Source organism: Bufo gargarizans, chromosome 1 (assembly GCF_014858855.1).
Source record: "Bufo gargarizans isolate SCDJY-AF-19 chromosome 1, ASM1485885v1, whole genome shotgun sequence".
In the NCBI taxonomy this organism is placed as follows: domain Eukaryota; kingdom Metazoa; phylum Chordata; class Amphibia; order Anura; family Bufonidae; genus Bufo; species Bufo gargarizans.
Window position 1 is genome coordinate 309,421,171 of NC_058080.1, and position 23,486 is coordinate 309,444,656.

The window sequence follows — 23,486 nt, forward strand, 5'->3', positions numbered from 1 at the left end:
AAATTTGGTATTTTTTTATAAATAAAAATGAAATATTTTGACTCAAATTTACCACTGTCATGAAGTACAATATGTGACGAGAAAGCAATCTCAGAATGGCCTGGATAAGTAAAAGCTTTTTAAAGTTATCACCACATAAAGTGACACATGTTAGATTTGCTAAAAATGGCCTGGTCCTTAAAGGGGTTGTCCGGGTTCAGAGCTGAACCCGGACATACCCTTGTTTTCACCCAGGCAGCCCCCCTGAGGCTAGCTTTGGAGCATCTCATGCTCCGATGCGCTCCCTTGCCCTGTGCTAGATCGCGCAGGGCACGGGTTCTTTTGTTTTCAATAACACACTGCCGGGCGGTAACTTCCGCCCGGCAGTGTGTTTGGTGACATCACCGGCTCTGATGGACGGGCTTTAGCGCTGCACTAGCCGTTTTACTAGCCCCGATACGTCACCGGATCTCCAAAAAATGCCTTTGCCCTGCCCGATTTAGCGCAGGGCAAAGGAGAGCATCAGAGCATGAACTGCTCTGATGCTCCTGTCAGGGGGAAAATGGAGGGATGTCCAGGTTCACCTCTGAACCAGGACAACCCCTTTAAGGTGAAAAATGGCAGGGTCCTGAAGGGGTTAAAAGACCCCTGGGAAGACCATTCATCTATACATGAGGACATATGCATTCCTTTCATGTATTTTGATGTTATTTGATGCTTTTTACTATATTAAAATTATATGATAATTGTATATTATATTGTATCATTGTTCTTTTCTTTATATTTACACTATAGGCAGTGAACAAGGTCTAGGATAGACCGAAACATTGGCTAATGGCTCCTTGATGATTTTTGGATGGAATAAAAATTCTCATTTTTCCATCTTTCAGTTGAGTGCCGTGGCTACTTTCACACTTGCGTTCAGAGCGGATCCGTCTGAGACGGATCCGCTCATATAATGCAGGCGGTGGATCCGTTCAGAACGGATCCGTCTGCATTATATTGTAAAAAAAATTCTAAGTGCAAAAGTAGCCTGAACGGATCCGTCCAGACTTTACATTGAAAGTCAATAGGGGACGGAACCGTTTTGACTTTACATTGAAAGTCAAAGGGGGACGGATCCGTTTGAAAATTGAGCCATAGTGTGTCATATTCAAACGGATCCGTCCCCATTGACTTACATTGTAAGTCTGGACGGATCCGTTTGCGGAGCGGAGGCCAAACGGTGCCAGACTGATGCATTCTGAGCGGTTCCGCGTCCACTCAGAATGCATTAGGGCAGTACGGATGCGTTCGGGTCCGCTTGTGAGCCCCTTCAAACGGAGCTCACAAGCGGAGCCCCGAACGCTAGTGTGAAAGTAGCAGTCTGTCTGATTTCGTAAAAACATCTACCACTGAGCACCATCAATAACGACTAGGAGTGCCGACCAACCACGTCTGCTATTTTGTCGCAGAAACGCTCCAAAATAGCAGACAGTTTTCATATACCTTTTATTGGTTTGTATTCATTTTGGCGTGTGCTGGAGCCAATTGTGATTCTAATGCCAAAAGTGGGAATCTAACCTATATAAATGGGTGGGCATGAGAGATAGAAATGGTGTAGCGCCTGAAAGGTGGCAATTATGGGGTAGATTTATCAAAGCTGTTGTAAAGGAAAACTGGCTTTGTTGCCCATAGCAACCAATCAGGATCAACCTTTCATTTTCCAGCGCTCCTTTGGAAAATGAGAGGTGGAATCTTATTGGTTGCTATGGGCAACTATGCCAGTTTCCCTTTACCCCAGTTTGTGTTTCCCATTGGCAGGTATCTCTCAGCCTCCAGGGCAGGACTGGGTCAGTGAGGTGCATTATGGGTACTACTATCGGCGCCTCACACCTGTGTCCAGGCAGCGCCGACTACACTGCAGTCCACGTAGCTTCTTCCGGTCACGTGTACACACACGGACGCTTCCTGCCCCGGTCCCGGAGACATGGCAGCCAGGAGCCAGGCCTCACTGCTGTGCCTGCTGTTCGTCTCCTTCTTCATCCTCCTGTGCTTGAGGAGTCACCCGCTAGGTATCAGTCCGACTCGTCATGCATGCTGTGTGTCCTCTGCATGCCTGCTGTTAACCCTTTGTGCGAGTGGCGTCTGTAGAAGCAGTTGTCACACCAGGGCTCTGTTCACAGTGCTGTCTGAGCCACTGCCATCTGATATAAATGACAGCACAGACCATCAGAGTGAGGAGAACGTCGGTGCCCCCCATCCTATGAGGGACCCCCATTGTGCTATGAAAGGAAGCCTGGACATAACTGGGACGTGCTCCTCCATCAAAAAATGCTGCAAACCTTGCCCCTCCTCTGTCACTGTGCTCCATAGCCCCATTAATACTGAGGGGTTCACATTATGGGCTGATTTTTCTGCTTGTATTATGGCTGCAAGGCCATGGGTCTGATGGGCGGATTTTGGTTTGAGTCATTAAACCTGCAGTCATCGTGGGATTCGCGGCACAGTACTGGCGCAAAAATGAACCGATGTGGCGCTCTCGTAAAACACTGGCCAGGTCATCAGCACCAGGACGTCACCATGCCTTGTCACGAATGCTGAGGACACAAAAGACGTCCATGGCTGATGCCACATCCAGGTTACAGTTCTGTTGTGTATGGAGCCTTCATCCTTGTGTTTCTAATGTCATACCAAGGGTTGGAGGGTTCATCTGCAGGACATTGTGAAGTCTTGTTCACACTGACATTGTACGAAGCTTATACAGTAGAGCACTAATTCTTAACTTGCCCCCAGGGGGTACACCCTGCAGCTAGGGTCCTGGGGAGACCATGTTGGGGGAAGACCACGACAGACATCTCTGGTTACAAGAGTGGGGGGGGGGGGGGGAGGCCAAAGGAGGGTCCTGGTGCTGATTCCGAGGCTTCCCACAAGAACAGCAACAATAGACGCATCACATCATGCACACAGGCATGCTGTGGCCGGTTGTCACAGCATGCTCCTTTATGAGGGCCCCTGCAGTGCCCATTGTGCAAGCTTAGTAGTAGTAGGTCTAGTAGATAGTCTGTATTCAATTTCGCGTCTGCAGAAGAGCATAATATGTACATTTTGTGCATGTAGGCAAAAAAAACAAAAAAAAAACACTGCTGGGCAATTAATTGAATTTGATTAATTTGCCCATTCTGTGGCTAGCGATGCCTTTTGTTGCCACCAGCCTGTACATATTGAATTTTACCTTCCACTGGCTTGGTTCACCACATTTGACTTTTAAACCTTTGTGTTTCCTTAAGGATTCCTGTTCAATGTACCCCACATAATGCTGGCCCATGCCTCCTCTCCCGCCTTGCCCGCTAACATCAGGAAGCCATAGTGATGCATAACGTCACAGGTCTGAGTGTATGAGATCACCAAATGCTTGGTAATTGGGGGGTTGTGACTGCAGAACCTGACCTCATCCTGGTATATGTGGAAACATTGTGTGTGTGGTTATCCCTCCTGGCAGCACTATACACATAGTATGCAGTATTAGACAGTATTAGAGCATACACCACAGTCCTCTTGATGTGCAAGCCCCTCAGTACTTTAGTGGACTACAAGTACCAGCATATGTGCTGCTGTAATACAGGAGATAGATGAACATGAAAAACCTGGCATTGGTCCTGGAGAACTGCAAGTCCCATTATACGGTCCCTTATACTATAAACAGTGATAAGCAGGGTGTTCTAGTGGTGATAGAAGATCAGTTCTCACCTCTCCTGTGTCCTCCCCTGTCCTTATACTATAATCAGTGATAAGCAGGGTGTTCTAGTGGTGATAGAAGATCAGTTCTCACCTCTCCTGTGTCCTCCCCTGTCCTTATACTATAATCAGTGATAAGCAGGGTGTTCTAGTGGTGATAGAAAATCAGTTCTCACCTCTCCTGTGTCCTCCCCTGTCCTTATACTATAATCAGTGATAAGCAGGGTGTTCTAGTGGTGATAGAAGATCAGTTCTCACCTCTCCTGTGTTCTCCCCTGTCCTTATACTATAAACAGTAATAAGCAGGGTGTTCTAATGGTGATAGATCAGTTCTCACCTCTCCTGTGTTCTCCCCTGTCCTTATACTATAATCAGTGATAAGCAGGGTGTTCTAGTGGTGATAGAAGATCAGTTCTCACCTCTCCTGTGTCCTCCCCTGTCCTTATACTATAATCAGTGATAAGCAGGGTGTTCTAGTGGTGATAGAAGATCAGTTCTCACCTCGCCTGTGTCTCACCTCTCCTTATACTATAATCAGTGATAAGCAGGGTGTTCTAGTGGTGATAGAAGATCAGTTCTCACCTCTCCTGTGTCCTCCCCTGTCCTTATACTATAATCAGTGATAAGCAGGGTGTTCTAGTGGTGATAGAAAATCAGTTCTCACCTCTCCTGTGTCCTCCCCTGTCCTTATACTATAATCAGTGATAAGCAGGGTGTTCTAGTGGTGATAGAAGATCAGTTCTCACCTCTCCTGTGTTCTCCCCTGTCCTTATACTATAAACAGTAATAAGCAGGGTGTTCTAGTGGTGATAGAAGATCAGTTCTCACCTCTCCTGTGTTCTCCCCTGTCCTTATACTATAAACAGTAATAAGCAGGGTGTTCTAATGGTGATAGATCAGTTCTCACCTCTCCTGTGTTCTCCCCTGTCCTTATACTATAATCAGTGATAAGCAGGGTGTTCTAGTGGTGATAGAAGATCAGTTCTCACCTCGCCTGTGTCTCACCTCTCCTTATACTATAATCAGTGATAAGCAGGGTGTTCTAGTGGTGATAGAAGATCAGTTCTCACCTCTCCTGTGTCCTCCCCTGTCCTTATACTATAATCAGTGATAAGCAGGGTGTTCTAGTGGTGATAGAAGATCAGTTCTCACCTCTACTGTGTCCTCCCCTGTCCTTATACTATAATCAGTGATAAGCAGGGTGTTCTAGTGGTGATAGAAGATCAGTTCTCACCTCGCCTGTGTTCTCTCCTATGCCTTATTGTAGATGTCTTCATACCACTCCAAGGCCCTTAGTTACAGAGCAGTTTTGCACATGCTCAATAGTGATGATCATCATAGGAAGTTTACTGCTGGGCATGCCTGCAGTCATCTCTAAACTGCTAGACAGAATAGAAAAATAAGTAGACGCTGGACCTTTTGATCCGAATGTATGGACAACAGGAGGCACACTGTCACAACCCGTTGTTTAGCAATTTCCTGTTTATTTGTTTCGGGGTACTACTGACCCCTTTATCAAGTCTCGGATTAATCAGCAGAGCAGGTGGCACGGCTGGAGTTGATTAATCTGAGACATGATAAAGGGGTCAGTAGTACCCCGAAACGCGTTGTCTACAAATAAACTGAAAATTGCTAAACAACCGGTTGTGACAGTGCGCTTCCTGCTGTCCATACGTTCGGATCAAAAGGTCCAGTGTCTACTTATTTCTACTGTCATACCAGAGTGGTGAATGGACAAACCCAAGGTGAACGCACAAACCCAGGCTGCATCAACTGCTTACCATCTTCACTTGGCCTTTATTGTGGTTGTGCCCAAATTGGTGCAACCACAATAGGTGAGCAAACCATTTCTTACTGTTTGTGGATAATTCATTTATCAAACATATTTACCCTATGAGCGTCTTTCTCTGTCTATCAGACAGAACAGAAAGACAGCATTAATGGGGTGGTCTCAGAATAAGTAACTTTTCACAGGAGGCTGCCTCTGCAATGGAAGGAATCATACCTATCCCCTCCGCTCTGTTCCTGTGTGTCGGCTTTTGTGCGTCCATCATCTGGTCCGCGTCTTGTTTAATTCGTCCCGTCATTGGCTGTAGTGAAGCACATGATTATGGCAGATAGGAAGTAAACAAATCGCAGACCTAAAGATAGACACACCGGATTATCCATACTGGTATGTTAACCCCTTAAGGACCAGCGCTGTACATGTACGACACTGTGTAATACACTTACAGCCAGTGCATCACAATACAGTATTAGTGATACATTGTAAAGGGGATCAGACCCCCAAAAGTTGGGGTCCCAGAGTGGGACAAAAAAAAAGGTGAAAAATAAGTTTAAAAAAATAATAATTAAAGTTTCAAGTAAAAAAAATAGCATCCTTTTCCCAAAATAAAGTAAATTTTAAAAAAAAAATAGGGAAAAAAGAAAAGTACACATATTAGGTATCACCGCGTCCGTATCGACCGGCTCTAGAAAAATATCACATGACCTAATTCCTCAGGTGAACACCGTAAAAAAATAAAAACGGTGCTAAAAAAAAACGTCACCTCATACTAGGGATCGACCGATATTGATTTTTTAGGGCCGATACCGATAATTTGTGAACTTTCAGGCCGATAGCCGATAATTTATACCGATATTCTGGGAATTTTCATTTTTGAAAAAAAATAAAAAATTCCCACAAATCTGCTGAAAATTAATGTTTATTGTTAATGTGTATTTTTTTTATTTTTTTTGTAAATCTTTCTTTTTCATTTATATTTAATATTTTGGTGTTTTTATTATTTTTTTTGTAGCTTTTTTTTTTTTAACTAACTTTTAGCCCCCTTAGGGACTAGAACCCTTGTCCTATTCACCCTAATAGAGATCTATCGGGTGAATAGGAGCTCACACTGTCCCTGCTGCTGTGTGCTTTGTGCACACAGCAGCAGGGAGATTACCATGGCAGCCAGGGCTTCAATAGCGTCCTGGCTGCCATGGTAACCGATCGGAGCCCCAGCATTACACTGCTGGGGCTCCGATCGGAGGAGCAAGGGAGAGGGGATCCTGTGGAGGGGCGCACTGCGACTGGGGTGGGGGGGCCCTATGCGCCACCACTGCTTAATACTGGGGGGGGGGGGGCGCACTGCGCCACCAATGCTTAATACTGGGGGGGCTTGGGGGGGAGGCGCACTGCGCCACCAATGCTTAATACTGGGGGGGGGGGCGCACTGCGCCACCAATGTCTGATACTGGGGGGCTTGGGGGGGCGCACTGCGCCACCAATGAAGCTTAATCTCACATTTATTCATATACAGGAGGCGGGAGCTGGCTGCAGGATCACATAGCCGGCTCCCGACCTCTATGAGCAGTAGCTGCGATCCGCGGCACCTGAGGAGTTAACTACCGCAGATCGCAGCTACAGCTCATAGAGGCCGGGAGCCGGCTATGTGATTCTGCAGCTCCCTCCTCCTGTATATGAATGAATGATAGATTAATCTTCATTGGTGGAGCAGTGGCCATAGCTCCTCCCCTCCTCCTGTCCCCTGTCCTTACATTGGCGGCAGCGGCAGGAGCAGCACAGGGGGAGGAGACACTGCTCCTTCTCCCCTGTGCTGCTAAGGGGAACACGGAGAGCGCTGAGAGCAGCGCGATCTGTGTTCCCCATACGCTATCGGAATATCGGCAAAATAGATACCGATAGTGTTCAAAATCCTGAATATCGGCCGATAATATCGGTAAATCCGATAATCGGTCGATCCCTACCTCATACTATGGAAACACTAAAACATGATTTATATTTTTTTGTTTCAAAAATGCTTTTATTCTGTTAAATGTAAAAAAAAAAAAAAACATATTAGGTATCGCCGGGTCCGTAACAATCTGCTCTATAAAAATATCAGATGACCCAACCCCTCAGGTCAACACCGTAAAAAAAACAACTACATTTTTTGTCACCTTACATCACAATACCAATCGATCAAAAAGTCATAAGCACCCCAAAATGGTACCAATCAAACTGTCATCTTATTCCACAAAAAATTAGACCCTTATAACTAAGACAATCGCCCAAGAAATAAAAAAGCTATTGCTCTCAGAATTTGGAGACACTAAAAGATGATTTTTTTAGTTTAAAAAATGTTATTGTGTAAAACTTAAATAATTAAAAAAGTATACATATTAGGTATGGCTGCATCAGAGCCTGCTGTAAAAAATATCACATGACCTAACCCCTCATGTGAACACCGTAACCGTAAAAAAAATGAAGTGTGTCAAAAAAGGCATTTTTTGACACTTTACATCACAAAAAGAGTAATTCCAAGCAATCAAAAAGTGATATGCACCCTAATATAGTACCAATCAAACCGTAATCTCACACAAAAAAAATGAGCCCCTACATAATACAGTCGCCCTTAAAAAAAACTATTGCTTTCAGAATATGGAGACACTAAAAAATCTTTTTTTTTTTCAAAAATGCTTTATGTAAAACTGAAACAAACAACCAAATAGTCATATTTGTTATTGTCGTGTCCGTAACAACCTGCTCTATAAAAAATAGCACATGATCTAACCTGTCAGATGAACATTGTAAATAACAAAAAAAAATGCTATTTTTTGTTACCTTGCCTCACAAAAAGTGTAATATAGATCAACCAAAAATCATATGTACCCTAAAATAGTACCAACAAAACTGGTCTGGTCGTTAAGGTGAAAAATGACAGGGTCCCTAAGGGGTTAACCGTTCCAGTCTTTTGGCATAATGGTTAGCCTATAAAAACCTATGTGTACATCACAGGACACATTTGAATTCTTCCTTTTTACTATCCTTACATTTTCTTCACATTTTCACCTGATGTAGTCATGGCGTGAAGACAAACCTATGCTTTTTCACATAGTGGCAAACGTAGTGCAGTTGAGATTCTAACAACTGTTCCTGAAGAAGCATGTGTATGTTCAGATGAGGTCCATTGGTGGGCATCTGAAGGCATTTTGGACACGTCTTACCATTCTATTAAATCATTCCTTAGGGAGTGTAAGGGTACATGCACACGTTCAGGATTCATGTGCGGAGCATCCGCACTGAAATCCGCAGGTGTTCGCAGGCAAATCTGTGTGGTCAATCCGCATCAATTGGTGCGGTTTCGGTGCGGATTTTCTGCATGCAGATTTTACTAAGTGAATGAAGAAAATCCGGTCAGGAAAAATAAAATAAATTGACATGCTGCGGATTTTAAAATTCGCACCGCAGGTCAAAATCCGCGCGGAAAAAATCTGCATCGTGTGCACTCAGAATTTCAAATTCTCATAGAATACAATGAACATGACCTACAGTGCGGATGTTCCGCACGCAAATCCACGCGGAAAATCCACACGCAATCCTGATTGTGTGCATTTAACCTAAAGCATTGATGGTAGGTGCTGCTTTTCAGTTTCCCTTTAGCATCCCTCCAGATTCAAAAGTGGAAGAAGATCCTCAGTACTGTCAACAATTCATAAGGCCATATGGGCCAGTTTTTTTGAAGTTTTAATAATCTCTTAAAAGCTATAAGCAACCAACAATACTTAGGCAATAAAAGCAAAGGCTAGAGATTAAGAAGGGATGTGTTCAGCAAATCCTCCTTGCAGTAAACACAGGTTTCCTTTCATGCAGATTAGAATGGTATTGATGGTTGTGTTCAGCTTCTAACACTAATCAATGAAGTCTGGGCTCCTGTGCTGTTAAAACACTTCTAGACAAATTGCTTAAAATGATTTTTACGTTTTTTTTCTTTTATGTCAGGCTTGAAAGAGATTGCTTTCTGGATGGGAAGATTTATCTTGATCCTCGCTCTTGTCACTTTCATTGTTTCTGTGGTAACTCCGTATTTTAATACAGTTCATCTCTCTGGCAGCTCTCCAGCAGGTAAGAACAAAACTTGTGGCCAAGGAAATGTAAAGCAGGACAGTTACTAACTCTCACTTACTTTAATAAAGGAAAGCATCACCAAACTTTCTCATGTTCCCTTTAAAAGTTATCAACTTGCCTTAAAGGGGTTGTGAAGCGATTTACACTTCTCACAACAAGTTAGGGATATTTGGCTTGTGGGTGAAATTTCAGGATGAACATAAAATGTACTCTAACCTTTACAGGTAAACTTAACGTGACCTTCTCTAAACTTTTGAATGCACATGTCCAACTGTTCAATGTTTCAGTACTTTTTGCACAACTTGCTGTTCTCTAACAAGGAGCTTAACTGCAAAATCCACAACATGTGTTTGATCCATGAATCGCCCAATAAATGTCCTGGTTCAGTTAGAATTGGTATTTAAACGGTCCTCTTCATCATGCTGTTCACATTTTATATCATGAGACAAAGACGACACCTAACAGTTGATCAACAGTACCTCACCATTGCAAGGCTTTAAGCAGGATGTTCTCAGACAGAAGTGGCCACTGAGTTTAGAGTGTCACGGAGTGTCATCAGCAGGTTGCAACAGAGATAGAGAGAGACTGGAAGAGTTGCAGAAAGGCATAGAAGTGGACGTCCTTTGGCCACATCCCACACTGATGACCGCTTAATTGTGAACAATGCCCTGCGGAACCGGAAGATGAATGCTACACAACTCCAGGCACATTTAACCATTTACATCAGTGTCTGCATGCTAGACGACCTGCAGGGGTACCTGACCACACCACCAGGCACAGGAGTCATTTTCTTGCATGGGCCAGTCAGCATCTAGGCTGGATGAGGAATCAGTGGGCCTCAGTGCTGTTTAATGATGAAAGTCTGAAGTGGCTTCATAGGATATATTATACCCCTGAGAGGTTATTTAAAATGGGTAAGTTGCCAAACCCTCAATGCACAAGATGTGGTCATGAAAACGGCTGCCTTATTCACATGGTTTGGCAATGTCCGATCATTCATGGCTTCTGGGAGGAGATTCATAAGTATATTAATGAAAAACTGGGCTTTCCCAATGTTTGTACTGAGCTCACTAGTTTGTTGGGGGTAGTGAATGAGGTTATCCCGACGAAATTTGGTAGGAAGCTATATAGAACACTCTTATGCTATGCTAGGAAAACTATCCTTCTTAATTGGAAACCCCCTAAGAGCCCTACGGTGCAGCAGTGGGTACGCCTAGTTAATACTGACCTTGACTTATTTAAGTTTGTGTATGAGCAAAGAGGGATTCCTTACCGTTTCGTGAAGATATGGGACCCTTGGATTGGAGCTCAGACTCTGGTGCCATAGGCGACAGTGAGTTTTGTTTCCGGCCAATGAAGGTGTGTATGAGTGTGTGAGTGTATGTGCAGTATGTTTTACCATCCTGGGACATAATCTATTGGGTACTATTCATATTGAACTTGATATTTGCTTCTAGCCTCAATAAGGGATAAAAGGAGCTGCTATGTCTGATCCCATGTAATTGAATGTACTGGACTCAATGGCTGATTGTCTGTATTGTAGTGTTTGTTACGCTTTCGCTAAAATTAATAAAATAAAAAGATACTATTAAAAAAAAAAGATGATGAAAGTCGATTCACGTTGAGAAAAATGATTGCCGCCAACGTTGTTGGAGACGTCAAGGAGAGAGTTCTATGCATCAGCCACTGTCACCAGATGAGCCTTTGATGATGGTGGTGTTACGGGGTGGGCAGATGTTTCTAGTCAATACAGAACTGCCCTACACTTTGTGAATGGTACAGTGACAAGCCCATACTACTTGAATATCATCATTAATCCATCTTCATGGATGACAATGCGCCAGCTCATCGAGATCCCATCATTAGGGAACGACTGCTGGAGACTGGGGTGCCTCAAATGGAGTGGCCTGCACTTTCTCCAGACCTGAATCCCATTGAAAACCTATGAGATCAGCTGAGTCGCTGTGTAGAGGCTCATAACTCTGTACCCCAGAACCTCAAAGACCCAAGGGCGACCTTAAAGAAGAGTGGGATGCCATGCCTCAGCAGCCAATAAGTCGACTTGTGAACAACATGAGACATCGTTGTCAAGCTGTAATTGATGCTCGAGGCCACATGACAAGGTATTGAGACATTGACATTGCTTGTGGGGGTATACCCAACACTGTTGGCTTTTATTTCAATAAATTGTTTGAGATGAGGAAATCACCATTGCATGCTTCTACATAAATGACCTATTTTCATGTAGCGTTCATCACTGTAGCATGAACTTTTTACGTTTTTCATAAATTTCACCTGAAAGCCAAATATCCCCCTAACTTTTTGTAGTAGTGTAAATACACTGATGCAGATTTCCTAATCTTGTAGATTATATAAGCTTAGACAGGCTGCCTAAACCTGCACCAGATTTATCACAGGGACTCGGGCTGCATCATATTTATCATCATAAGAACTCATGCCCACAAACTTATTTTTGGTCCACATCTAATCCACGTTTTTTTCCTGGTCAGATGCAGACCCATTTACTTAGGTGGGGCTGCAAAAGATGCGGACAGAACACTGTGTGCTGCCTGCATCCAGATGTCCGTTCCCTGACTCTGCAAAAAAATGGAACATGTCCTTTTCTTGTCCATTTTACATTCTGCAAAATGCGCAACACACGGCCAGTATCCGCATTTTGTGGATCTGCAATTTGCAGACCCTGAAAACAGCAATGGTCGTGTGCACGAGCCCTAAATCTGCAGGGATAGAAACTTCTGTCCGGCTCTATATCAACTATTAGCTGGCTTACTTTGAGACAGAATTGTGGTGCCTCTTAGGCCTTGCCCAGTGTTGAAACCCTTCTTCCCCTTTTAGACAGATTCTTTGCACAGACACATTACTAAATCTGGGCCAGCAGTAAAAAAAATAAAATATATTGTTTGTTTTTGTGTTGCTGTATTCTGAGAGCACACACAAATTTTTCTGTTGATGGAGCTGACTCACGGCTTGTTTTTTGCAGAACAAGCTGTACTTTTCATTGGTACCAATTTGGGTTCCTTTTTTCACAGCGTGTAGCATAATTGACATGTTGACTTTATTCTTTGTCTATATGATTATCGAGATACAAAATTTCTGACTAAATTTCTGTAGTTTTTGTACATAAAAAAAAAAAACACTTTAAAAAATATACCGTATTTTTCGCCTTATAAGACGCACCGGCCTATAAGAGGCACCTAGGTTTTTGAGGAGGAAAATAAGATTATTATTATTTTTTTTTTTTTTTTACCAAATGGTGTGCTTTTGGTGGGCTTTGAACTAATGGTAGCCTGTGAGTGACACTATTATGGGGGATCTGTGGATAACGCACTGTTATGAGGGATCTGTGGATGACACTGTTATGGGGGTCTGTGGATGACACTGTTATGGGGGTCTGTAGCTGACACTGTTATGAGCGTCTGTGGATGGCACTGTTACGGGGGTCCGTGGATGGCACTGTTATGGGGGTCTGTGGCGGACACTGTTATGGGGGTCTGTGGCGGACACTGTTATGGGGGCATTTGTGGATGGCACTGTTATGGAGGTGTCTGTGGATGGCACTGTTATGGGGGCGTCTGTGGATGGCACTGTTATGGGGGCGTCTGTGGATGGCACTGTTATGGGGGCATCTGTGGATGGCACTGTTATGGGGGCATCTGTGAATGGCATGACACTGCTATGGGGGGATCTGTGGATGACAGATAAATAGCATCTTATGCTATTTGTCATTCACAGATCCAACCCCCCCCCCCCCCCCCCATAAAAGTGTCAGCCACTGTGAATAACCCCTAATACAGGGGGTAGGGGCTGGCATCTACAGTAGTTTTTTAACCGCCTCCGGACCGCCTAACGCAGGATCGCGTTCCGGAGGCGGCAGCGCTGCGCACAGTCATGCATATACGCGTCACCTCGCGAGACGCGAGATTTCCTGTGAACGCGCGCATTCACAGGATCGGAAGGTAAGCGAGTGGATCTCCAGCCTGCCAGCGGCGATCGTTCGCTGGCAGGCTGGAGATGCGATTTTTTTGAACCCTTAACAGGTATATTAGATGCTGTTTTGATAACAGCGTCTAATATACCTGCTACCTGGTCCTTTGGTGGTCCCTTTTGTTTGGATCGACCGCCAGAGGACACAGGTAGCTGTGTAAAGTAGCACCAAACACCACTACACTACACCCCCCCCCCCCCCCGTTACTTATTAACCCCTTACGAACCCCTGATCACCCCATATAGACTCCCTGATCACCCCCCTGTCATTGATCACACCCCTGTAAGGCTCCATTCAGACATCCGTATGATTTTTACGGATCCACGGATACATGGATCGGATCCGCAAAACACATACGGACGTCTGAATAAAGCCTTACAGGGGGGTGATCAATGACAGGGGGTTTATCACCCATATAGACTCCCTGATCACCCCCCTGTCATTGATCACCCCCCTGTCATTGATCACCCCCCTGTAAGGCTCCATTCAGATGTCCGTATGATTTGTACAGATCCACGGATACATGGATCGGATCTGCAAAACACATACGGACGTCTGAATGGAGCCTTACAGGGGGGTAAACAATGACAGGGGGGTGATCACCTCATATACACTCCCTGATCACCCCCTGTCATTGATCACCCCCCTGTCATTGATCACCCCCATGTAAGGCTCCATTCAGACATCCATATGAATTTTACGGATACATGGACCGGATCCGCAAAACACATACGGACGTCTGAATGGAGCCTTACAGGGGGGTGAACAATGACAGGGGGGTGATTACCCATATAGACTCCCTGATCACCCCCCTGTCATTGATCACCCCCCTGTAAGGCTCCATTCAGACGTCCGTATGATTTTTACGGATCCACGGATACATGGATCGGATCCGCAAAACACATACGGACGTCTGAATGGAGCCTTACAGGGAGGTGATCAATGACAGGGGGGTGATCACCCATATAGACTCCCTGATCACCCCCCTGTAAGGCTCCATTCAGACGTCCGTATGATTTTTACGGATCCACGGATACATGGATCGGATCCGGCAGAACACATACGGACGTCTGAATGGAGCCTTACAGGGGGGTGATCAATGACAAGGGGGTGATCAGGGAGTCTATATGGGTGATCACCCACCTGTCATTGATCACCCCCCTGTAAGGCTCCATTCAGACGTCCGTATAAGTTTTGCGGATCCGATCCATGTATCCGTGGATCAGTAAAAATCATACGGACGTCTGAATGGAGCCTTACAAGGGGGTGATCAGGGAGTCTATATGGGTGATCACCCCCCTGTCATTGATCACCCCCCTGTAAGGCTCCATCCAGACATTTTTTTGGCCCAAGTTAGCGGAAATGATATTTATTTTTTATTTCCAGGACGTCCCTCCATGACAGCACCCATGGAGGTTGTCCTATTGGTCTCTGTAGGGACAGGAAGCGAGAGAGATTAAAAGGCCCCCTCCCCTCCCACTCTCCAGTGTTCTTCCTGTCCCTACAGGGATCGGAGCAGAGAGAATCTTTCCCGACTCTGGGAATCTATTTCAGGGCCGAGCCTGGTCGGGGGGGTCTCCCTCTCCTCTTCAGGCTCTGGAGGGCCCTGGGGCTAGCACCTCTCTGGGTAGGGGTCGCCTAGCTTCCCCCGATACCTGTTTTCCTTTTGCTGAATCCATCCAGAAAGGGTTCAGGTGGCCGCGGTATCGGGGAGCCGAAGCCGCTTCTTCCGGGTTCGGGAGCTCTGGGATCGGCTGCGGCTCCTGCGCTCGGCGCTCCTCCCGTTTGACGTGCAGGCCCATGTGACCGGAAGTGCGGGTCACATGGGCGGAAGAAAGATGGCGGCGCCCAGGGAACGCTGAGCCCGGCGGAATGCACGGAAGGGGGGGTCGACTCTTCGTTTGAATGAGTCCCCCCCCCACCTGGATTTAAGGAGGCGGAGCCGCGCGGCAACGGGTGGACCAGGTAGGACATAAATTGTGTGTCAGTTTGATTGTCCAAGCGTGGTATGGAGGTCCAGATGTCAGCTATGGATACTAGCGCAGACATCCCTAACCCGAGTCATGTAAGTAGTGAGGCTTGTATTCCGGTCCCTCTCTCTCTTCTTGGCACTGGACTAATGGTCTCTCTCTCTTCCATACCAGGGAGAGAAAGACACCACGGTTAAAACGCTGGGAGAACCCAAAAAGAAACCCAGAAGATTTGCTCTGTGCTCAAAGAGACTGGGGGACGCACATGTAAAAGCCCTGTGTAGCGACTGCCTGGCAAAGATCCTCAGAGACGAACAATCCTCCCTTTTGGCTGATCTGAGAGTGATTGTGAAGGAGGAGATCCAAGCGGCCAGCTCTAGTATAGCACAGAGACCCTGTGCCGTCTCCCCTCCCCCCAAGAGACCCCGTGTTCTTAGGGAGTCAGATTCTGAGGAAGAAGGTTTATATCTGTCAGAAGGGGAAACCTCAAAGGGGGATGACGATCAGGGCTCGTCTTATATGGCCGACGACCAGAGAAGATATCTCTTCTCGCAAGAAGATCTAGATCCCCTCCTGTCGGCTGTAAGGCAGACAATGGATATAGAGGAGGAAGAACAGACTCGCTCGATACAGGACGAGATGTTCGGCGGCTTAAAAGCTAGGAAGAAAAAGTTGTTCCCGGTAAACGAGACCTTAAAGGACCTAGTCATAGACGAGTGGGCAGATGCCGATAGAAAATTGTACATTCCACGGGAGTTTAAGAACAGACTATTGTTCAACTCAGAGGACACAAAACTGTGGGATATAGTTCCTAAAGTTGACATTCAAGTGGCAAAGGTGGTAAAGAGAACCACTCTCCCCTTTGAAGACTCAGCCCAGCTAAAGGAACCAATGGATCGGAAGATCGACGGTTTGCTCAAAAGAGCATGGGAAGTGTCGGCCAACAGCATAAATACCAACATTGCTGCTACCTCCGTGGCCAGATCTCTGTGTTTATGGGTGAACCAGCTGGAGGAACATCTTAAGCGGGACACCCCTAAGGAAGAAATTCTGGCATCCCTGCCTCTCTTTAAGATGGCCGCATCCTTTGTAGCAGACGCCTCGGCAGAGTCCATAAGGTTCGCAGCAAAAACAGACTCCCTAACAAATACGGCAAGGAGAGCCCTGTGGCTAAAATCCTGGTCTGGGGATATAGCCTCCAAGAATAAATTATGCGCCTTACCTCTTAAAGGTTCTCACCTCTTTGGTCCGGTACTGGACGAGATCCTGGAGAAAACAGCGGACAGAAAGAAAGGTTTTCCGGAGGAGAAGGGCAAGAAACCCTTGCCCTTTCGTAAGACGACCAGCAGCTTCCAGGGCACTCCCAGAGGTAAAGGGAAGACGGGAAGGTGGAGCTACCCCAAAGGAGGAAAAGGTCGGGGTTTCCTTTTTAATCCCAACTCCAAGCCTGAGAAACAATGACGCCAGACCAGTAGGGGGCAGACTCCAGTTCTTTTGGGAAGAATGGACCCGGATAACCAAGAACCAATACATCCTGGAATCCATCCAGAAAGGGTTCAAGATAGAGTTTCGCCTTCCCCCTCCTCATCTTTTTCAGGCCACAATATTTCAGTCGACCTCCCTGCAGAATCAACTTCTGGCGGACATCCAAAAACTTCTGAGTTTGGGCGCAATAGTACAAGTCCCTCCTTCAGAAGAATTCAAGGGTCACTATTCAAAACTCTTCCTCATAACCAAACCGGATGGCTCCAAGAGAACCATCATCAACCTGAAATTCCTAAACAAATGGATAACACATCACCACTTCAAGATGGAATCAATAAAATCCGCAATTCCGTTGATAAGCCCAGGGGCGTTCCTATGCACCCTGGATCTAAAGGACGCTTATTACCACGTCCCCATTCACCCTCAATACCAACAATACTTGAGGTTCGCAATCAAGAAAGATGGCAGGATTATGCATTTCCAGTTCCAATGTCTCCCGTTTGGGATCTCATCAGCCCCACGCATCTTTACAAAGGTAGTGGCGGAGATAGTTGCCTATCTAAGACAGAGACAGGTAACTATAATTCCCTACCTAGACGATTTTCTGCTTGTGGCAGACTCAGAGGAGGAGTTAGAGCTTCACAAAGGAAGGACTCTATCTTTGCTCACACGTCTAGGATGGAAAATAAACCTGGAGAAATCAGACCTACATCCAGCAACACAAAAGAAGTTCCTAGGAACCCTCCTAAACTCCGTGACCCAATATTCTCTTCTTCCCCAGGACAAGCAGGTCAGTATAAGGGAAAGAATAAGAGCCTTCAAACTAAAGAAAAAACAGACTCTACGGGAAGCCATGCAAGTCCTGGGTCTGATGACCTCATGCATCACAACAGTTCCTTGGGCCCAATTCCATTCAAGAACTCTCCAGGCGGATGTCCTCTCTTCTTGGGACAAGGACCACAGATCTCTGAACGCCAGGATATCTCTTTCAGACAGGGCAGTAAGCTCCCTCTCCTGGTGGTTGTTAGCAGAAAACCTGTCCCGGGGGATTTCCTGGAACACGTTACCACTCAGAACGTTAACCACGGACGCAAGCAGCCAGGGTTGGGGGGCTCACGTAGAGGATCAGTTCTTTCAGGGCAGTTGGTCCAATACAGACGCCCTACGATCCTCAAACTACCGGGAGTTAAAAGCGGTCTGGGAGTCCCTGAGGGCGGCAGAACATCTCCTCATAGGTCATCATGTCCGAGTTCTATCAGACAACATAACAACTGTTTGCTACATAAAGAGACAAGGGGGGACGAAGAATCCTCATCTCCAGCAGCTAGCGGATCTCATCTTCAGCTGGTCAGAGGAAAAGATCTTATCCATTTCAGCCACACACCTGAAAGGATCTCTCAATCGCACAGCGGACTTTCTCAGCCGACAGTTAGTCAGGCCAGGGGAATGGAAATTGAACCAGGAGGTATTCCAGTTGATTTGCCAGCAGTGGGGGAGACCTCAGGTGGATTTATTCGCGTCCAGCAGAAATACTCAGCTGGACTATTTCTTCTCGCTAGACCCAAGAGGAGGACCACTGGCGGTGGATGCTCTTTCCCAACCGTGGGACATGAGTCTAGCCTACGCTTTTCCCCCACTTCTCCTCATACCGCAGATCCTGAAGAAATTGAGAGGGTGCTCATCCACGCTGATTTTGATAGCCCCAGCTTGGCCCAAGAGAGCCTGGTTTTCGGTTCTAAAGACCATGTCCATCAGGGATCCAATATCCCTTCCAAAAAGACAGGATCTTCTATCGCAAGGTCCTCTGTTGCACCCCAACCTGGACAAACTGAACCTTACAGCATGGATCCTGAGAGGCAGACCTTAAGGAATAAAGGGCTCTCGGACAAGGTAATTTCAACTTTACAGAGCTGCCGCAAACCTGTCACAAGAGCAATATACAACAAAGTCTGGAAGAAGTTCTCATCCTGGTTGTCACAGAACCATACAGATTCCGGATCCCCCACAGTGGGTTGTATTTTAGAGTTCCTTCAGGAGGGGTTCGATGCAAGTCTGAAACCCAGCACACTCAAAGTACAGGTTTCGGCTCTCAGCTGTTGTCTCGATAGTCCCCTTGCAGACCATAGGTGGATTAAAAGCTTTCTAAAAGCAGCTTCTAGATTGAGACCCACCTTGAGACAGTCGGTCCCCCCCTGGAGTCTAAACATAGTTTTAGAAGGGTTATGTGATCCTCCTTTTGAGCCGATTGGGCAGACATCCGAAAAATTTCTGTCTCTAAAAGCGGTGTTCCTTCTGGCTATAACCACAGCCCGCAGGATAGGGGAAATCCAGGCCTTATCAATTAAACAACCTTATCTAAGGATCCTGGATGACCGCATAATCTTGAGGCCGGATCCAGCTTTTCTTCCCAAGGTGGTCTCTACTTTCCATAGAGAACAGGAGCTAACACTCCCTTCATTTTGTTCCTTTCCCAAAAATATACAGGAGGAAAGATTCCAGAGGCTGGACGTTAGAAGAACAATCCTAGCCTATCTGGACAGAACCAGTTCCTGGAGGAGATCAAGTAATCTGTTCATCCAGTTCGGTGGGAAGAATAGAGGCTTGAAAGCATCAAAACAGACGCTGGCACGGTGGATTAAGGACACCATCAGAGAAGCATACAGACTGCAGGAAATGTCCTGCCCCTTAAATCTAAAGGCACATTCCACGAGAGCGATGGCAACTTCCTGGGCTGAAAGGGCCGACGCTACAGTTGACCAGATTTGCAAGGCTGCAACCTGGTCTAACTTCCTGACTTTTGCCAAGCATTATAGGCTTGATGTATTGGCCGGACAGGACTTGGCCTTTGGGCGAAAAGTCCTTCAGGCAGTAGTCCCCCCCTAGGAGATTCAGTTGTTAGTTCTCCATGGGTGCTGTCATGGAGGGACGTCCTGGAAATACTGGTTTAGTTTACCGGTAAATCCTTTTCCAGGAGTCCGACATGACAGCACCCTGTACTACCCTCCCTGTCATGCTGGTTCCAGCCTTGTAAGCAGTGTGAATATAACATTGTATTAATAAAGGTGTTGGATCCTATCCGGTGTAGTAATTTGAAAGAACACTGGAGAGTGGGAGGGGAGGGGGCCTTTTAATCTCTCTCGCTTCCTGTCCCTACAGAGACCAATAGGACAACCTCCATGGGTGCTGTCATGTCGGACTCCTGGAAAAGGATTTACCGGTAAACTAAACCAGTATTTTTATTTTTTTCTTACAAAGTCTCATATTCCACTAACTTGTGTCAAAAAATAAAATCTCACATGAACTCACCATACCCCTCACGGAATCCAAATGCGTAACTTTTTTTAGACATTTAGATTCCAGACTTCTTCTCACGCTTTAGGGCCCCTAAAATGCCAGGGCAGTATAAATACCCCACATGTGACCCCATTTCGGAAAGAAGACACCCCAAGGTATTCCGTGAGAGGCATATTGAGTCCATGAAAGATTGAAATTTTTGTCCCAAGTTAGCGGAAAGGGAGACTTTGTGAGAAAAAATAAAAATAAAAATCAATTTCTGCTAACTTGTGCCCAAAAAAATAAATTTGATGAACTCGCCATGCCCCTCATTGAATACCTTGGGGTGTCTTCTTTCCAAAATGGGGTCACATGTGGGGTATTTATACTGCCCTGGCATTTTAGGGGCCCGAAAGCGTGAGAAGAAGTCTGGGATCCAAATGTCTAAAAATGCCCTCATAAAAATAATTTGGGCCCCTTTGCCCCCCTAGGCTGCAAAAAAGTGTCACACATGTGGTATCGCCGTACTCGGGAGAAGTTGGGGAATGTGTTTTGGGGTGTATTTTTACATATACCCATGCTGGGTGAGATAAATATCTTGGTCAAATGCCAACTTTGTATAAAAAAATGGGAAAAGTTATTTCTCTCAGCCAAGATGCGCAAAGGGGCCCAATTTCCAATGAGTACTTTCAGGATTTCACAGGGCATTTTTATGAATTTGGATTCCAAACTACTTCTCACGCATTTGGGCCCCTAAAATGCCAGGGCTGTATAACTACCCCACAAGTGACCCCATTTTGGAAAGAAGACACCCCAAGGTATTTCGTGATGGGCATAGTGAGTTCATGGAAGTTTTTTGTCACAAGTTAGTGGAATATGAGACTTTGTAAGAAAAAAAAAAAAAAATCATCATTTTCCGCTAACTTGTGACAAAAAATAAAAAGTTCTATGAACTCACTATGCCCATCAGTGAATACTTTAGGGTGTCTACTTTCCGAAATAGGGTCATTTGTGGGGTGTTTGTACTGTCTGGCCATTGTAGAACCTCAGGAAACATGACAGGCGCTCAGAAAGTCAGAGCTGCTTCAAAAAGCGGAAATTCACATTTTTGTACCATAGTTTGTAAACGCTATAACTTTTACCCAAACCATTTTTTTTTTTTACCCAAACATTTTTTTTTAATCAAAGACATGTAGAACAATAAATTTAGCGAAAAATTTATATATGGATGTTGTTTTTTTTGCAAAATTTTACAACTAAAAGTGAAAAATGTCATTTTTTTTGCAAAAAAATCATTAAATTTTTATTAATAATAAAAAAGTAAAAATGTCAGCAGCAATGAAATACCACCAAATGAAAGCTCTATTAGTGAGAAGAAAAGCAGGTAAAATTCATTTGGGTGGTAAGTTGCATGACCGAGCAATAAACAGTGAAAGTAGTGTAGTGCAGAATTGTAAAAAGTGGTCTGGTCATTAAGGGTGTTTCAGCTAGGGGGGCTGAGGTGGTTAATGGCAGCGGGGCCCAGTGCAGTCATTGCATTCTATTGCACCGGGCCCCGCTCACTGTACTAATCGTAGCTACGGTAACTGCAGGCAATGTTTAACCTTTAGAATATGTTCGACCCAGCAGCCTGTACTTACGAACCATAGCAGGCAGGAGGCTGGGCGGGCGGGCACTAGCAGTGTAACTCACTATGTCACGTACCCGCGCCGCCTGCTTCATTCATAAAGTGGGCGGAGCAGGCACATGATGTAGAAAGTTATGAGGCCAGTGCCCGCCCGCCCAGCCTCCTGTCTCCTGCCTGCTATGGTCGTAAGTACAGGCTGCTGGATCGAACATATTCTATAGTTAAACATTGCCTGCAGTTACCGTAGATGCGATTAGTACATTGAGCGGGGCCCGGTGCTATAGAATACAGTGACTGCACCAGGCCCCACTGCCATTACAAAACTAGATGCCGGCTCCCTGCCCCTCCTCGCTCATTGACACGCCGGCCGCGCTGTGCAGCATGCAGTCGGCGGTGTATCAGTGTAAACGGCAGCATTCGCCTCATAAGACGCACTGCCATTTTCCTCCCACTTTTGGGGGGGGGGGGGGGGAGTGCGTCTTATAGGGCGAAAAATACGGTATTTTTTGTCTTGCCATGTTGTAAGAGCCATAACTTTTTTTTGAACTTTTTTCCTTGGTACCATTTTAGGGTACATAAAAATCGGTTACCTTTTATTCTTTTTTTGTAAGTAGGTGACGCACAGGATTGATGCAGACAACAGTGGAGGTGCTCTCAGTACAGAGGTCTCACCCTTCCTCTAGTATAGTGTTAAAATAGTTAAAGAAATACTGGGCACTCTCTCAATATATGTAACCACACAATTTATTAATACCATGTATATATACTTTAAGAACAATAACAAAACATGCACATTGTATCTAAACACATCCTAATACCATAAAAATCCAGATAGAACTATCTGCAGTTCAAATATCTAAAACTGTGAAAATAAAAATGTTCTGTGCATCGACAATGATCCCCTAAGGGTTCGGCAAGGAAGTCCTCCTGCTCAATTTATATCCCCATCAATACAGTTGAATTAGGGGGGGACTGACCGTTGGAAAATAAGCCCCACTGTTAGGATTCTTATCCAATGTGATCGCAGTAAAGACACAGCTATTTGATACAGTGGTTTGCTAGTGCGGCGTCCCGCTGTACTCACTGTTCTGCTGTGATAAAATGGCTGTATCTTCGGAAATCTCCACTTGTATTGATACGCTTGTTTGTCCAATTCGGACCTTTAATGCACTTGTCCCGTTCCTCTCTCACTCTTGTGCGCCGCACCGTAGATGTTAGAGCCGGCGCTTGCTGAGTATACAGGATCCCCTCTTTTCGCGCTGGACCTCGTTTGGAATGGGTGCACGTGTTGCACTCCAGCTGTAGTCCTGTTTTCGGTGCGCGTCGGGTCTTGAATTAATCGGGGTAAATTTCGGGTCTCTGTAGTGCTTCAGCGTAAGTTCTCAATGTCCATTTGGGGGATCTTGGCACCAAACGCGTTTCGGGGTCTGTTCTCACCCCTTCCTCAGCGGTAATAAGTCCCCCTTCACATTTTCCTTATATAGCCATTGTTAATTGGGTTATTATCGTCTGCTGTGTGATTAGTTTTAACTCCACAAAGCC

The 23,486-nt window shown here is 45.5% G+C and overlaps 1 protein-coding gene across 2 annotated transcripts in view; it reads left to right on the top strand.

Annotated features, from left to right (window-relative positions):
- Window positions 1-1,886: 1,886 nt before the first annotated feature.
- The window catches only part of UBXN8 (UBX domain protein 8), a 62,844-nt gene continuing 41,244 nt past the window's right edge, over window positions 1,887-23,486 (top strand). For both annotated transcript variants that reach the window (XM_044305184.1, XM_044305193.1), the window contains exons 1-2: window positions 1,887-2,033; window positions 9,458-9,580. In XM_044305184.1, the coding sequence (XP_044161119.1) occupies window positions 1,949-2,033; window positions 9,458-9,580 (208 nt within the window). In that variant the 5' untranslated portion in view covers window positions 1,887-1,948. The remainder of the gene's footprint in view (window positions 2,034-9,457; window positions 9,581-23,486) is intronic.